The sequence below is a fragment of the Pezoporus occidentalis genome, unplaced genomic scaffold (genome assembly GCF_034315485.1).
Source record: "Pezoporus occidentalis ecotype Australia unplaced genomic scaffold, CSIRO_AGI_Poc_V1 ctg211, whole genome shotgun sequence".
NCBI classification, from domain to species: Eukaryota; Metazoa; Chordata; class Aves; order Psittaciformes; family Psittacidae; genus Pezoporus; species Pezoporus occidentalis.
In genome coordinates this window covers 299,088-316,299 of record NW_026913976.1, presented here as the reverse complement: position 1 = coordinate 316,299, position 17,212 = coordinate 299,088, and the positions used below count along the sequence as shown (strand labels likewise).

The following is a 17,212-nucleotide window of genomic DNA, read 5'->3' as shown; positions in this document are numbered from 1 at the left end:
AGGTCCAAGTGCTTACAGCGAGAAAGAAAAGAAGAAATGGGTGTGCTGAACTGAGGATGGGAAGTGATTACTCACCAGAAATGTGAAAGGGATTAAGGCATGTGACCATGATGGGATGAAAGCTTTTAAGAAGTATTTGGTGCTTGATTTTCCCTGTGAGACAGCCATAAAGGTACAGGGGAAGGGGTAAAGGGCTGGTGAAATAAATGCTCCTGACAGGTGTGAATGCCTCTGTTTTGCTGTTATCAGAAATTCTTGGCCATGTTTCACTGGGTTTTCTCAAGAGAGAAAGGCCCTGCTTAGCAGAGTGGTAATACATTTAAAAGGCAGGGCCAGTGTCAACTCTCCTTAGTTTACAAGCCCCTCTCCATCTTAGTTCTTCATGGAAGCTTAAAGTGTGGCCGTCCATGCTTTCTACACTGTGCTTTCCTCCAGATTTTAATCACTTTTACCCATTAGGCTTGTATTCAATGATTTCTCACCCATTTCCTGTTCCTCTCCCCAAAATGAAAGATGGAGATTAAGCTTGATGTAAACTCTTACGTGATGCCAAATGATCCCTTAAAAGGTTCCCACCTTGACAAAAGGTGTGTAATTTTGTGGGTTCTAGGTGATGGGTATAAAAGGGAGAAAAGTAGGAAATTTGGACAAAGCTGACTGCAGAGTTTATTTTGTCTAGAATATAAGGACCAGTTTTCTAAACAGAGTACCAACCAAAGCAGATGGTATCCTGCTCTGCTGCTATCCGTACTGAGGCCAGGGGTCTGTGGAAGTGAGGGGATGGCCTTTAATGAAGGTGTAGGACATCTCCTAAGGTTTTTACTGCAGATCTGTAGATTTGATCCTAACAGCACCAGGATTAAGTAGCCCAGACATCCCTGTCCATTGCTGCCTCTCTGCTGGGATCTCACACACACCTGCTTCTCGTCTTAAAACAGCAGCTGAGGAGGTAAGGGGACAGTGGGGGCTGCAGGAGGGAATTAGCTGCTCTGTGGGACCCCAGGTAGTAGATAGATTTTGATTCCTATAAAAAGAGGGAAGAATGATCCCTCACACTGAGAAGGCAGAGTGCTGAAAAAGGAGAGGAACTCCTGTCTAACCGCAGTCCTTTGAGTTCTCATTCACTCCCTCATCTTCTTCCCAATTTGCCTTTTACTACACCAGCCCTAGATATCCTACTGACTTTTCCCTATGCTCTTCTTCATATCCTCAGAACCAGCTTAATGTTGCACATTTGAGTGTTGTGTATACCACAGAGATATCCCTAACAGTTTCTGAATGAGCTTCTTGGTGAGTAGTGTGTTGGTTTTGTTGATTTTCCTTAGAATTGCATTACTGCTCGATGGTGTCATGCATGGAAAACTGCCTTTTTTTTTGTGAGAACATCCTGTCACAAATGGAGTTCCACATGTAAGAAAGTGAGTCACTAGAATCCCAAATCTAATAAGAAAGTGTGTGGAGAACTGATGCTTCTCCTCTGGCAGTGTTTTTCATAGGGTGAGATGAAACTGTCATCTAGTGGTCATAACAGGTGTTCCTGACCTACCATTTTCATTTGGATTAGCTGGAATGTTTCTTATGGATGTATTGCCTAAAAATGCTGACCTAAATACATATACACTTCTTAATATTTCTTTTAATAAATGTTGTTTTCCCTAAAAAAAAAAACAAAACATTTCTTTAGCATTCCCTTGCCAATGCACTTATACTCTAGATTTGCATGAGGAAATTATTTTTTCATGAGGAAGTCCTTTCTACATCTAGAGCTAGGTGACTATGTCAATGCTCATGTGAAAGTCATCCAGCTCTAATTTCTGTTGCCAATAAGATGAAAGTAGAAGCTACTGTAGTCATTTTAATTCACAATTGGAAGTAAGCTGGGCAGAACTACAGAGCAGTTACACGCTGAACCAGAAGGGTTCAGTGGACAGCTACAGTGCACAGCAGGATAAGTAGTAAACTACAAATATGAGTAGGTGATACTGGCAGGAGAATGTAGTTGTAACTCCTAAAACTTACTGGGATGCAGAGACAGGGTAATATCTGAAACACCACTTTTAATGGATTCTGTTGTTAGGAAAGCATTTGAAGCAGGTAAGTGATGATACAATGACCTTTCTGCTACAATTTGCAATCTGACGAAATCTTACATGTTGCTGTAATGAGTGATGAAGGGCTTGACTTTGTTCCCATGAAATAATTTCTGGTGAAGAAGGCCCAAGAACTGATGTTTGTACAGAAGCTAAGTTCACTCTCAGGATTTGCAATGAATGCATTTTTTAGCACTGCCGGTGCCATCTTAGTCTGGAGAAGGCCTGTTGCACTTCAATGAGCAGCTGCTCTGCGGATGGACAATAGCACAGAACCTGCTGTCTTGATGTGAGCTTGGTGCTCGGGACTCTATAGTCATAAGATAATCATGTTTACAACTGCCCAATTAGAGCTGGAATGGCATCTGCAAATTGTCAAGAGACTGGAATGCGTGTCTGAAGATAAAATATATCAGCAAAGGTGGGAGACACAAATTTAACAAAATTAAATGTTTCAGCAAGAGATAGCACTGGTAGATGTGGTTAAAGACAAAACCTTTCTTTATGGGAGGAGCTAAAAAGCTGCAGACTTTCTTCCTGTGACTTTGCAACATGCTGGGGAATTTATAGGGCAGACTTGCCTGACTGCTAAGAGACAGTCAACACAGCACTTTTGTGTGGAGGGTGACTGCAGTACAATAGCAGCACGTTGCAAAGAGAAGTAGCAAGTACACTGATAGAGAAAGAAAAGTGCAGGAAGGGACTTTCTCCTCTAGACCTTCTGTACTGCTAGGCACAAAGAACTTATAGTATATGTGTGTATACATAAGACTCAACTCATATTTATCCCAGTCACAAACCAAAATCTTGTTTTCTGCCCATAGCAGGCCTGAATGTGGAACAAATTAGAGGACAGGAAATAATCAACCAGTTAGCAAGTTAGCAACATCCAGCTCTGAAACACCTGATCTAGCACAAGGTAATAGGTCTGCAAAGGAGTATAAAACGCTACACCTACACGGCAGGTTAGGAGATAGTATGCTTCTGTAAATGTAACATATTACATATAAACTATCAAGAATCTACTTTCAAGAGCTGCTGTCTCATAGGATGAACCCCACTTTATGGTCACTGAACAACATAAATGACTTTCTAGTCACAGAAAAAAGTCTAAGAACTGATGGCACTCTGGTTTTGGGTGGGAGAAAGGACATTGGACGCTGTTACACCTATTTTAAGTGGTGAATTTTAGGGGATTATGACTAAGTTGACTGACTCTCTTCCTTGGTAAGTCACTGGAAACTGAGGTTCCTTTAAACTTGTTTGTAGTTGATTGATATTCATCTTTGATCCCTTCTATTCTAACATGACATACAGAAATGGCGAAAAGCAATACTTGCATGCTGAGAGCACCTGGACAAAAGTTGCTAGAGTGAGAATAAATAACCAGTATGTATCAGTTTACATGAGTAATACATTTAGGAACTGCAATTAATTTAGAAGTCTGTTTTCCAAGCACTCAGTTATAGTTCTTGGGAGGGTGTCTCAAAAGAAAGCTCTAGCAATGTGTGGCAAAGACTCTTCTACTGTCTAGAGGAAAAATCTGTTTCTTCTGATCCTACTATCAGATCAAATACCTGGTCAGTCTTTTAAAATACTCAAATAAGAGGTAGTAAACAGAGAATTACAAATGGATTTCTTTACTTTTACAATAACGCCTGTTTAGACTTTAGCTAGTAATGCAACAATCCAAAAAGTTTAAGAACTGGTAGTATATAGAGAACAATTTATTTGACTTACTCCCAAATGATATTTTTGGAATGTGAGAAGTCACCTCAATGTGAGACACATTAAGATACATGAACTAATTTACATACAAAAAAGTGAACTTGCAAATATATTCAAAAGATGATCAATAAAACACCTAGAAATATGAATTAAAAGAAACTTCAATTGTGGTAGCTAAAATAAATATGACTAGAATTAGTAAGCATTTTATCTTTTTCTACATTATTGCACAGTTATAGCAGATATCTTTGAACCCATCTTAGTTTATGAAATATTTGATGTTTGTTTCTGTTAAAAAACAGATTTGAGTTACCGGATTTGAGTAACATAATTATTTTACAGTATCTTAATGCCAATACCCTTACAGAAGAGAGCAATACCATATCGTGAGAGAATCTTATGGAAAAATAATCATAACAACAACTTGCGATACAGAATGAACACATTTAGTGGAAATACCGAATATGAACCTAACAAGTAAATTAATGATGCTAGTGAATTCTCTTTCTTAGTGGATGACTTTCTAAATTCATCACTCCTTTCCATTTTCAGAACTGGGGGAATTAAAAATCTTCCCTACCAATATCTTCCACCATTTGAGCTATTCTGTGATGATCAGTACCCAGGCCACTGTGTTAGTAATTCATGAACTAAAAAGAAGTGGCTGTTGATCGGAGACTGTTTCATTTTAGTTCAGGCATAACACTACTCCAGTCTCTCAAATGTCTGCAACATAGTGTCAAGTGCATCAAAGTAATGCCTAGAAGTGACTGGTAAACCTAGGATCTCCAAGGCAAGAACAGCAAAGGGAGGATGACAACAGATTTTCCAGGAAAAATCATGGCATGGAGTCGGTCACATTTTCCCAAGGAGTAACAGGAAACCTGTTTCCTTTCCTGAGCAGGGAAAAAGAACTATACAGACCCCTCAGCAAGCACGGGTGTCTGAACAGACCTAGCGAGCTATGCTGCCCCAAAACCCAAAGAAATCCTCTGAGAAGTTTCTTTCTATAACCGGTCTTTTATAAAGTGTCTCTCTCCCTTTCCAGTGTTGGTGAATCATTCATGTTGCTGGCGACAGTCCTTGTGGCAGATTCTTCCCCACTGTCAGATCAGACACTGAGTTGTAAATTACGTTTTCCTTCTGCACATAAATAGTATAAGGTTCCACTTCCATTGTGTCATCCTAGCAAAACAAAACCAAAAACTGTAAATAGTTTGGCAATACCCTGCATGCCTTTTTTCTGGACTGAAGAATTTAAGTGGGAAATAGCGCTCCCATATTTATTCCTCTTGGCCTCAAGAAAACAAAACACCTCTATTGCTTTTTCTACCGAAGAACATGTATTGCTGTTTCTGTCAAAGATTTGGAGGGTAAAGATGAGGTATTGGTTCACTTGCCTCCTTTTCCTCCCCTTCTACCTCACTTTGGTCTGAAGAAAAAAATGTATTAGAGTGTAATTCTCTAGAAAAAACAAACAGTATGCTAGAGTCTTGACAGTGACTCTATCAGCCTACAATTTCAGACTACAAACGTGCTAATGAAAGTTGCATGACATAACAGCAGGAACACTGGGACTTAACCATTATTTTATATTAATGCAACTGCACCTGTCAGCAACAGCTGGGAGGCAAGGCAGCAGAACAAGAAGAATAAGAATAACAACTAGAATTGACTAAGTCTTTTCAGAAACCAGAACTGAAGCACCTTTTTAAGTTGATGACAGAATGTGAGCCTAGTGTGTACAGTAGATGCACAGATACTCACAATATAGTCTTGACACATCTTGCCTGCATAGAAATGCTGTTATTTATATTTGGCAGTAGAGAGCAGACAATTCTCTTTCTCTTCATCAGGGACTGTAGTGATAGGACAAGGGGTAATGGGTTCAAACTTAAACGGGGGTATTTAGGTTAGATGTAAGGAAGAAGTTATTTACTGTGAGGGTGGTGAGGCACTCAAGTTGCCCAGAGATGCTGTGGCTGCTCCATCCCTGGTAGTGTTCAAGGCCAGGTTGGAAGGGGCTTAGAGCAACCTGTCCACTGTTTGGTCCAGTGAAAAGAGTCCCTACTCATGGCAGGAGGCTTGGAACTGGATGGACCTTTAAGGTCCCTTCCAACTGAAACCATTCTAGGATTCTATGAGCAGAGACACAGAGCTGATGATTGAATTGCTCAGCTACACAGGAAAACTGTAAGAGCATAGAGAGTTCAAGAATACCTCCCAGCTGGCAGCTCAGCAATCTTTCCATTGTTTTATAAAATGTTTTGTCTTGAGTATGGTTTGTTCTTTGGTTGTGGAAAGACCATACAAGGTAGAGAGTGGCCCTCAAAATTTGCGCATTATCATTCTGGAAACCAAGAGGGATATTCTTTTTTTTTTCTTTCTTTTTTTTTTTCTTTTTTTCCCCTGTGTCTGTTAGTTTTGTTGGTTCATCCTCTCTTTTACTAATAGCTTTCTTAATATTCCACAACCCATGATACTGCCTCACTTCCTGAGTACAGCAGTTGTGGTCAGTGTATCTCATATGACCAGGGAGACCCCGGTGGTGGGATTCACTCCTTGTTAAGATAAAGTATGGCAGTTGCTGAGGAACATGCTTCTAATGTTTGCTCAAAGTCGAAATTATGGTGATGATAACCTTTGTTTTATCCTGAGATACAGCTAAAAGCTGTATCTGAGATGCAGTAGCACCCGCTGAATGAAGATTAACAATCAAATGGTTTCCTTTTACTGACCATGTTTTCAGGGCTACCAGAAGATCCATGATTCGTTGATGGTCTAATTTGTATTGTCCTCCTTAACTGTGGTGTTTGCCTGTTTTGGGCAGTTTCAGAAGGTTTGGTTTTGTAGCATGGTCTGTGGAAAAGAAAGAAAGGATTAAATCAAATTCCCTCCTAAATCCTAGGTTGGGCTGGATTACAGACTGGTTTCTTTGATGACAAGCTTATGAAACATTTCTTTTTCCTGTCATCAAGAGTAAAACAAAAAAGTCTTCTCATGTATCTCTCTCCTTGACTTTTGATCCTGGTATTATGGCACCCTGACTTTCTTTAGAGGTCTTTTTCTCATGTTTGTGTGTTTGTGGGAGCTTAAGCACAAAGTAGAAGCAGAAGATTTAAAACCAAAGTCTTCTGGAAGTTTGTACAATTTGCAGTTAGAATGGATTGAACTAATTCTTCACCTTGAAGGAGAAGGTTTGGGAGAAAAAACAGGTTTGGAATAGGGGAAAGAGGGAGTGTAGCTGAGGTTTTCAGTACAGGTGCTAATTCAGCCTTTCTCTGCAAAAATGTAGTTTTTCCTTGGAACTGCTCCTTCCTCCATAGCAAATCCTAATGGGGCTGGAGTTCAGGTTCAGCCAGGGAGCTTTTCCGCAAACACAGATAGAGTCTGCTGCCCCCTCTGCTGATACGGCAGGATAGCACTGGTCAGTCCTCTGGCACTTGGTAGAAATTAACAGGCAGGAGAACCAAACCCCTGATCTAAACAGGAGAGACACTGACAGACTGTCACAGTATTTGAAGAAAAACTGTACTCTCCCAGTTTCCTATTAGAATGAAGTCCCCCTTATTCTAGCAGGCAATGAAATGAGGATCCTCTGCCAGCTTCTGCCTCTTTATATTTTCCTCAGGTGCACCATTCAGTGAAGATGTTTGCAGCGGACAGTGCTTGCAATACAGAAATATTTGATATAGTTAATTCAGTTATTTATAGCAGACCAACAGAATCGTATGATTTCAAGACACAGACAATACTTAAAGATTTCTTCTAGCACTAGACAATCTTTCCTTACCTCCCTATCATACGTACCTGTTGCCACGGAGCTTAAAATAGTAAATGACAGCCATGAAGGTTAAAACACTCAGGAAACAAAGAAAAATGGAGGCATGCAGGATAAAGCTGGTCTCTAAACACAAAAAAGTTAGTTATATCTTCTCACTGCTCAGTTTATTATTTCAGTATAAGATTAAAACTTATTAGCATATACACACATTTTCAGCATGCCTGTAAGATAAATATAATCCCCTTCAGCAGAAGGGAAAGTCAGTAATGAAACTTGTCTCAGAAACACAAAGGGAGTTTCTGTCAAAACCCAAAGCAGATCCCACGAATCCCCCCCAGTGCACACTTGGGATGTTTTTTTCACTAAGCCACACCTGAGCTCCTCTCAAGGACTCAGCATATCCCAGTGCTGCAACTTGTTTAGTTCTCAAAAGCAGAAAAAAAAAAGCAAAAATCAGAAAGAAATGTCATCCAGTGTCAGGCAGTCCCAACTTGGAATGAAGTGATTTATTTGTTTCATCTGGCCACATAAGAGCTGGTTCTCTTTCTCTCTCTTACCATGCCCTGAGCAAGAGACTTTACATTTGCATCTAAAAAATGTTGCTGATGTTCAGCTTCCAAGTGATTACTTTAACAGTAAGCTCATGACTGCTTTTTTTGTGATTCCAACATTTCCACTGCAAAACAAATACTACCATACTCACGTATATCCCTCTTAGGGAAGAAACCGTTAGGATATAGTGTCTGGAACACAAACAAGTTGGTGATGTTTCTGGGCAAAGGCAGTTAGGGATGGTGCTCTTGTCTATATAGGAATTCACTAAAGGTTTCTATAGTCCTATAGATTTTCCTTCCTAGAAGGAACAAGAGTGTGCACAGGAGGCTAAACAAGGTTTGAATGCTGAATGCACAAAGGGAAGCTCACCTGAGGGACGACAGGCTATGGAGTTGCTCTGGTTCCCAGCTGGGTGGGACATGAAGCAGGTTGCGTTAGTCACATTGCTGCCATGTGCTGTGAACTTGCTGACCACAGTCACTGTCCCGTTGTCATGGCCTTCTTCCCTGGGGGTAAAGCTGCTCTCCAGGACCCAGGAGATCCGAGCAGCTGGCCTCCCTGCCACTGCCTCGCACACAGGGCTCCCATGGTTATCGCAGTACAGGGTCAGCGTGGGGGGGACTGCAAAGCATCAGGAAGGGGAGATGCATAGAGTTAGTTTGCTGCAGCTGGGATAGGATGTTCTTGTTCTCTACCCAAAATGAACAGGGGGAAAAGAGAAGGACATTGGAGGTGCCATTTCATTACAGCAACATGGGCCAAAGACACAAGAGACAAAGTTTGTGCCTCTTTTTCCCTTTTGGGCAGCTCTTGCCCATTCAGGTGGGTTACCACAGCCATGCACCATTAGAGGAGGTATCCCTGGACACTGTGGTAGGGAATTATGCCAACTGCAGGGCTGAATTAGACTTTCATCCTAAGCAGCCATTGTACACATGGTTTAAAATGTATCTGAATGTATCTGAACGCAGATGAAGAAATGGGTCTGTTTGTACTGTCTAGATAAGAACATCCCTTTGATAGAGCAGCTCAGCACTTGGAATTGTTACTCTCATATGCTTTAGTTCTCTTAAGTTAGTGCATTAAGGATTGATTGCACAGGGTAACAGGAAGTATATGCAGAATGCTCTTTTAGTGTATTGGAAATTGCTTCATGCCTATCATTTCTAACTAGGCAGTGGAAAAACAGGAAGCAGAAGGGAGAAGAGTTTTGGGACATAAGAGTGACACAGCATTACAATCAGTGAAACGCATGACAGATTATCCCAGCAAGAAGACACCTCTTCTTACAGCACACTTCCCCTGGTGCATGGCGAGAAGAGGTTTGTACATCCAGGCCCACACCTGGTCCTCCGGAGATCTGTAAAATGAGGAAGGAGCTCCTTACCCAGCACGGTCAGGTGGTGTGTCTCATGGAAATTCCCTTCTGTTGATACTACTTCACAGATGTAATTTCCCTCGTGGGCTATTCCCACTTGTTGTATCTCAAGGGCAGGGTCCTGATCTGGTCTGAACTTCCAGTTCATGCTGTCGCTGCAATTGGTTCTGTCTGTCTTGTTCTGATCGCTCCTGTATCCCAAGGTGCAGGGGCCTCCAACCCTGGGGCTGATTTTCCATGTTACCATAGTTCTATTTGATTTGGTAGGGCAGGTGAGCACAGAGCTGTGACCTACCGTCACTGACACTCTTTTGTTCCCTGAAGGAGAGAAAGGAGGAGAAGGACGTGTGAGAAGGTGCCCAGGGATGTCACTCATAGCCCTGGAGTTCTGGTCTATGCTTCACAGGGAAGTGTCACGCCGGTGTGAGGCCCTGTCTGCACTCATGGGCAAGTTGTCTGCCATCTCATAATACAGCTGCGGATTATGGAGCCAGTGGCCTAGCACAGCCAGCCCTCTCAACACTATCAACTGATTTGCCACTGAGGCTCGTGTTAGGGGATAAGACAGGCAGTGGAGGAAGACCCTGCTTCTGCCCATTGTCTTAAGCAGCTCAGCACCTGAATAGTGTGCCTCTGTTGGCAAATCCTCCATTGGCTGTCACCACTTACAGGCTGAAATTACAGAAATGTAACTATTGCATTTGGCCACATGATAATGACTTTTCTGGGGAACTGTTGCACCAGTGAAGTAAGCAACTTTTACTTCTGCATTCATACAAAATCCAGCACTGCTGGCAGAGGCCTGCACCTCCCAAATACGACCACAGTATAAATAACAATGATGGAGCTTGTGGGGGAGGAAAGGTTTTTGTCTTATGTGTCAGGGGTGTCTTTTTATTTTTTGAATCTTTGTGAACATATACATTCACACTATGACTGCATACAATGTGTACCTATGCATTCACACCATGACTGTACTGGTTTTACTGCAGCAGTCCCCACGGGACATGAATGTAAGTCCCACCCATCTTTGTGCCAGATATGCAGCTGTGAACATGTGAAATATCCCATATCCCTGTGCCTCTTGCTAGTGAGGCTAAGATTGCAGAGAAGCTTTACTCCATTGATATACCAATTGTGTGGACTCTCTAGCAGTGAGCATGTCTTATTCTTGAATTCTGTTTTGCATTGGCTTGGAAACATTTTTTATTTTATTATTTTTTCTTTCTATGACACTGACTCTTCTTTTAGCTTGTAAAAGATAACTCTTGCTTGAAGTCAGGCACAATACCTCCTGTCCTTATCTTTTCATGATCCATGAGCTATATACTTGAAGCCAACTGTCTGTGTAGAAAAGCTTGAACCTAGTCCTTTTCTCCTTTTTGAAAGTTATCACACTGGCCACTGAAAGAGCTGGCCCACTATTATGGCCCATCTGTGTGCTCTGTTTGTTCAAGACAAGTTACACCCATGGGATTGCCTTTAGTTTATTTATTTGTTTTGGTTTTTTCTTATGGGTCCCCCAATTTCTTAGCCGAGAAACTAATCTGCCTGGGTTTTCTTTTTCCATGAACTTGCAGAACTGATTCTCTTTTGCACATATTGGACATGAGTCATGCTTGCTCTTTTTATATTGACCAGATTTGGGATCCCCTTGGGTGAAGACATTTCCAAATCTAGACCTTGCTCATGCAGGCAGATATGTAGCTGCAATATTGCTCCACACTACACCATACAGTGCTGTAATGTATTAGTTACTCCAGCTGTGTAACGTGTGTATCAGAGTGTAATTCTGAGAAGGTTGTTTGTTTTGTTGGTTTGTTTTTTGTGTTGGTTTTGTTTTTTTTTTCTGGTAGAAAAGGAAAATTAGGTGGGGATAAGATTTCACTGAAGCATCCACTTCCCTTTTTTATTAAATAAAGGAAATAATACTTAGCTTCCTGCTTCTCAATACTGCCAGGATTCATTGATTAATGTTCCCAAGCACAGCTGAAGAAGAAAAGTCTATCTATTCACACCATTTTCTGATACATGAATTACCCACCAGCGCCACAAATGCTCTTTCCTTAATTCAATTGCCAACAGTGTTCTGTGATGCAGTATCACACTGGAAATGTTTCTAAATCATGAGGTTTTTCTACTTAATGGCATTTCAAGGTAACACAAGGTATGCATTTTAAACTCAGATGATTTTACCAGGAGAGGAACTGAAAGAAGCCTTTTGTTTCATGATGGTTTCTGGATGTGAGTCCTATGATTATCTCTGAAAAATGGAGAATAAAGTGTTTCCTCTCCTAGTTTAACAGTGCTGAGAGTCTCAGAGCACTGAGTTATGTCACCAGTATGGCTGACCTCATCTGAAAATGACTAAGCATTCAAACAGCCTGTATGTTGGGGCTGGGGTTTTTGGATAATGTTTGCAAATGCTGCTCATGAGTGACAATGTTCTGCGTATTTAACTGTGTGCACTTTCATTTACATATTAAAGCAGTACCATTTTACTCATCTTTCAACTCTGCATCTCCTAAGCCACAATGTACAAGTTCCCCAACATAACAGCCTGAGTGCTTCAAGACTGTAAAGAAAGAGGGAGCAAAGGCAGTGCTTCCTGCTATGACTTTCTGTCATATTCTCCCCTGAATGAATCAAGTACAATTCACTTCAAATGATAAGCCACATCAGTCAGCTTAAAATCTGCTGAATCATGTTTAAATGCAATATTAAGTTTACAATAAAGTTGTAGAGGGATTCTGAATGTTTGAAAATGGATATATCCTCTCTCAGAAAAAAAAACAACTCAGTTGAGGAGTTCATATTTTTGATTCAGAAATGTGCTGGTTACTGTTGTCATGTTAAAATCACTGTAATTGAAAAGGCTGTGAGAAAGACTTTTCTCTGCCCTTTGTGTTCGACAGCTCTTGTAGATAACTATTTGTATGAGTTCCTTTGCAGTGTCACTTATTCAGTGTTTTTTTCTGCTTCTCAGAGTCCTTCTCACAGTAAAAGGAGAAAGAAAGATTTTAGAAACAGGAAAATTTGATTGTGAAGCCCCTACAATTTTCAAGGGGGAATCACTGCAAAATCAGATACAGTTATGCAGCTTAAAGGGCTTTTGATTCCTTTCAAGTAGGAAAGATTTCCAGTCTCTCTTTGTAGCAGGTTTTAACCCACAGTACAACTTTTTGCTGCCCCCAAAATGACTCAAGTTCCATGACAATCTCTGCAGAAATTTAGCTGTTTTTCACACTGTTTTACTTTCTCAGACATAATCCTATTGTGTCTTTATTTCTTACAGTAAAAGTCTACCACAGTTTTCTGGTACATCTCTCCCCTCCCTCTGGAGATTGTGGCATATTAAACTTAGAGATATAGTGAACTGAAACAATGATCATACCACAAGCAAATGACTAACTGTGTCTTGGAATGAATATATTATATGAGTCATAGCAAGTCATTATCAAAAAGGCAGTACTGGATGCTTGGAAGAGGTCAGATAAATAAGCTGAGCTCTGCATCTGCTTTGCCCTTCCACAGAGTGACTGTTACACTTAGCAAGGCTTGTCTGGAATTAAGTGAAAGATAAACAGATAGAAGTGCTTTGTACTAGGGTGGGGATTGCTAAAGTACTCACAGTTTGCTCATGGTGTCTTTGTGGCTCTGAAAACGTAGCCACAACAGCACAGGACAGAGAAAATAAACCCTGCATGTTAGGTGAGCAGTAAGTAGAGTACTCTAATTTCCATGGTAGAAATACATGAACTAGCTGGTCTGAGCTCATATGACTGTTTCTTGAAGCTATGATCGCAGCTTTTTCAGCATGGTCATATCTTAAAGAGGTTTAGTTTCCTACTCACACTCATCTGCAATCATTATTATTCCTAGAAAATATCTCCTATTCCCATTTCAATGCACTGAAGTAAGGGTCTTTTCTGAGGTTTTATTTCTACCCTCACATAGATGGACTATGTCTCAATGTAAACATGACTTCATAAAAAAGGGATGGGTACAATTCTTCAATGAAGGAATTAGTTGGTGTTTAAATGATGTGTTAGAGTCATCCATCTTGCAGAACAAACACTGTTGGCCAAATCCTCAACTGATAATAAACCACCACTGAATTTAACAAGCTGTCACATATTATATCAGTCTGGCTGTAAACTTCAAACTTTGTATAGCAGCTTCTGTGTGCAAAGTAAGTAGATCTTTGTCCTGGAATGGGTGAGGGGAAAAGAGATTTACACTGGATGTCAAAGTGCCTTGGGTAGTATTTCTTTCAACAGCATTACGACACCATATGTAATGAAGTGCAAAGGCCCCCTATTTCTCAGTATAGAAACAAATTCAGAATGGTTTATATCATTTTATATTTGTCTTGCATGCTGAACTTGGCCTTTTACTCTCTTCCTAATGAGAAGAATAAAAAAACCAAGTTGTAGTGTTTGTGCTTGAGTGGTGTTTTCCTGCTATTCTAAACAAAAATAGATCATTAACTGTAAAAGGTAGGTTGCATGCCCTCTTTTTCATACTTAGCAGAGAGCAGATGAGGAACAGTATGAAAATATGCTTATGATCTCACTTTTATTTGGTTAAAATCTCAGTTATACTTTGCTTAGTGATTAGCTTTTGCACAGTACTTCCTAGCGTTTTCTTACTCAATATGAAGATAGGGCAGCGTAAGAAGATTCTCTACACTTTTTTCTTATGAATGGTTGCATACAAAGCACATCAACTTTGAGTTTTAAGTAGTATGTACTTCTACAAATGCATTACAAATTAAATATGATCTGTTTTGTGGTCATAGAGAATGTGGTCAGCTTCCAAGACTGAACTTCTTTGCTTCCATGGTTATGAAACTAGACACATTCAGACATTGTGTTTGGACCACAGCAAAGTAAAATATTAATGTCAAAAGGACATGCTTTGAAGACTGCACTAGGGCAATTTAGATCTCTCCTGAGAAAAATTTTTGCTTAATTTAATAGTACAGAATTCTGTTTTAAGCATTTGGGGAAGAAAACCAGGCTGTTTGGATTCAGGTGTTTTTAGGGGAAAAGAAATCAGAATGATTCCAGCACATAGACCCAAAGGCACACCAAAGAAATAGTGAAATTAAGACAAATGTAAGTTTGCCAGAATAGGCTTTTAGGCTATGATTTTTTATATTCAGATCAAGATTCCAGTAAACTAGAATAGGTGGCAGGAAAGACAGAAGCACTGAAACACAGTAGACGTGAAAAAATAGAAGGCAATAAACCACTAGTACACTAGTGAAAGAGAATTTACAACTTGTGTTAAGGGAAGAAATGAAATGAAAGTAGTAACATTCAAGAAAGTTATGTATGTAGGTAAACTTGAACACTATTCAGGTAGCTCTGCAACTCTGCTTCTATTCACCTCATACACTCTAATTCCAGCACTGATGCAATGCCACTGACTTCAGTTTTTTACTATTGATAAAAACCACAGGGAATCACGTCATTACTGACAATGAATTTCTTGCATCTTCTTCTGAAGCACTTGGGCATATCTGTTGTCACAGGATACAAGTGCAGATGCAGGACTTACACAGTCTGACATGGCAAATGTTAATCCAATATAAAGAGATTTTTTGCATGAACCTGTCATTGAAGGTCTTGCCCTCCCTTATCCCCTTTTCTTTGGAGTATGCACACAACCGCCTTAGTTAAACTAGAGAAGGAAGTCTTCAGAGTGTTATGAAAAATGTTTTGAGTCTTTTCCACTGCTGCTTTTATGAGGATTACCACAGGAGGATTGTTAGTACAGGTCATACACCAGCAGCTTCAGTAGTATATTATGCAGCTTTCTTTGGGGACAGAGGTAGATATGACAATCATAAAGCCTTGCTTCTGAGCTGCCCCTTCTGAAGTTGTGAAAACTAACCAAACCACACAAACCAACATGCTAAGGAAATGTTAAGGAAAATGCTAATGCAGATAAAGTCTGGTTACACACAACAATTTTTGCATGACCTTATTTCATTCAGAATAGCTTGCTCTAGTCTTCACTGTAGTTCCTTCTGAGCTTCATAGAGTGAGATTCTCAGATAGAATACACACATTGACACCTTTAGCCTGTGGTCTCAAGAAAAAACTGAACACTACATGTTGCTCAGAACAGCCACCCTAATATTGAAGGAAACATGTTTAAGAGCAGTGTCAGCCAAAAACTTCCCATCAAATGTGGGCTGCTTTGTATCTGGGTGGGAGGTTCAAGCATGAAACTAGATTTTAACTGAACATCTTTCCTAGTTATTTGAAGGGGAATATCATTAATTCACCAAGACACCAAAGAGTAAAATCCAATTACATTTTAGGTGGAAAAAAACACCCAACCCCCCCAAAAACCCCAAAATGTTTGGCATTGGATTCTTTTTAATATTTCCAGAAAAATCGATTTAAAAAATAATTTTTGTCAGTAAGATTCCCCTTTGCCTCACCCATTTTCTTCAATATTTTGTGAAATGTCCATCCTCCTTTACTTTTTGAGCAGTTGTGTTAAAAACATATAGACTATCTCTGACGCTACCAGAATCAGGTATGTCCCTGAATGGGCTCCTCAGTATTCTTCTGATATAGTTATTTACCTACAGAATTGGGACAGGATTTTTACCTCCAGTGTACTTGTTGTGAGTTTATTGATGCCATGTTTAATAACGTTTGTAAAGCGTTTCATTTTATTTCTCTAATGGATAGCATTGAGGTAACCGTTTTGGATCCCTCATTTGACCAGCTACATACATTATATATGGGTGTTCTCTCACTGCCAACAATGACTGCATCAGTTTTTCTTTAAAATATGACCAAGGAGCCATTTTCACTTTCTGGAAAAGTGGAATGGAATAACCCATGTCCATGCAGTTTAGTTCTACCTGTGCATAATAAGAATGCTCTTATTCAGAGATGTCCCCACTTTAATTTGGATCTCACAAACCTATCTGCCTTCTCCTCTATACACAGACAGTTTAGCTTTCTGGAACTGCTGCTCAAGTCTCTAGTTCTATTACCAAGTCCCCGGATTGCTGTGTGGTGTCTGAAAGAACACAAACTCTAGAAATGCAAATGAACAGTATGTGGCAGACATTAGCTGCTGTAGCTAAAACTAAGTCTACTACACTAAAAGATGGGGATAGAAAGGCTTAGGAGTGCCACTGTCTTTGGCACAGACTTCTTTCCCGTTCTTAATACTGACCATGCCCATTAGCCTTAGAACGAAATTCTAACTGCTCACTAGTGTCATTCCATCAGTGATCTTCCACCACTTCTCAGAAAGATGCAAGAGATCCCTGCCATGTTCCAGAGTATCCTGCAGCCTGTCTTCAGCAGAAACTAAACAGCCAAAAGCTTCAAGTTTACAAACACTTTCCTGGGCATATTTTTAATATGTCAAATGGATCCATTTCTCAGATCATGTGGATTTAGAGGCCACCTGTGACAAAAGGTACGTGCCCAGCTAAGGTTCATGAAATAACTGTCTACATGAAAGTCACGGATATAATGCCTGGCCCTCCTGTGACCACTAAGAAAAGAAGAGCAGGAGAAGGTATTGGGGAAGCATTGCTTTAGTTGCTCTCCATACTTTTTAGCAATTAAAGTCACAGCATTAAGAATAGCCTTTATGGAAGAAAGTATCTGTACATATTTCCCTTTGTTCCATCCT

General features: G+C 40.2%; 1 protein-coding gene across 2 annotated transcripts in view; it reads right to left on the bottom strand.

Annotated features, from left to right (window-relative positions):
• Positions 1-1,671: 1,671 nt before the first annotated feature.
• CD200R1 (CD200 receptor 1) overlaps positions 1,672-17,212 on the bottom strand; it is a 55,996-nt gene continuing 40,455 nt past the window's right edge. For both annotated transcript variants that reach the window (XM_062619521.1, XM_062619520.1), the window contains 5 exons: positions 9,545-9,853; positions 8,527-8,778; positions 7,629-7,725; positions 6,557-6,677; positions 1,672-5,003 (listed from right to left, as the gene is read on the bottom strand). In XM_062619521.1, the coding sequence (XP_062475505.1) occupies positions 4,881-5,003; positions 6,557-6,677; positions 7,629-7,725; positions 8,527-8,778; positions 9,545-9,853 (902 nt within the window). In that variant the 3' untranslated portion in view covers positions 1,672-4,880. The remainder of the gene's footprint in view (positions 5,004-6,556; positions 6,678-7,628; positions 7,726-8,526; positions 8,779-9,544; positions 9,854-17,212) is intronic.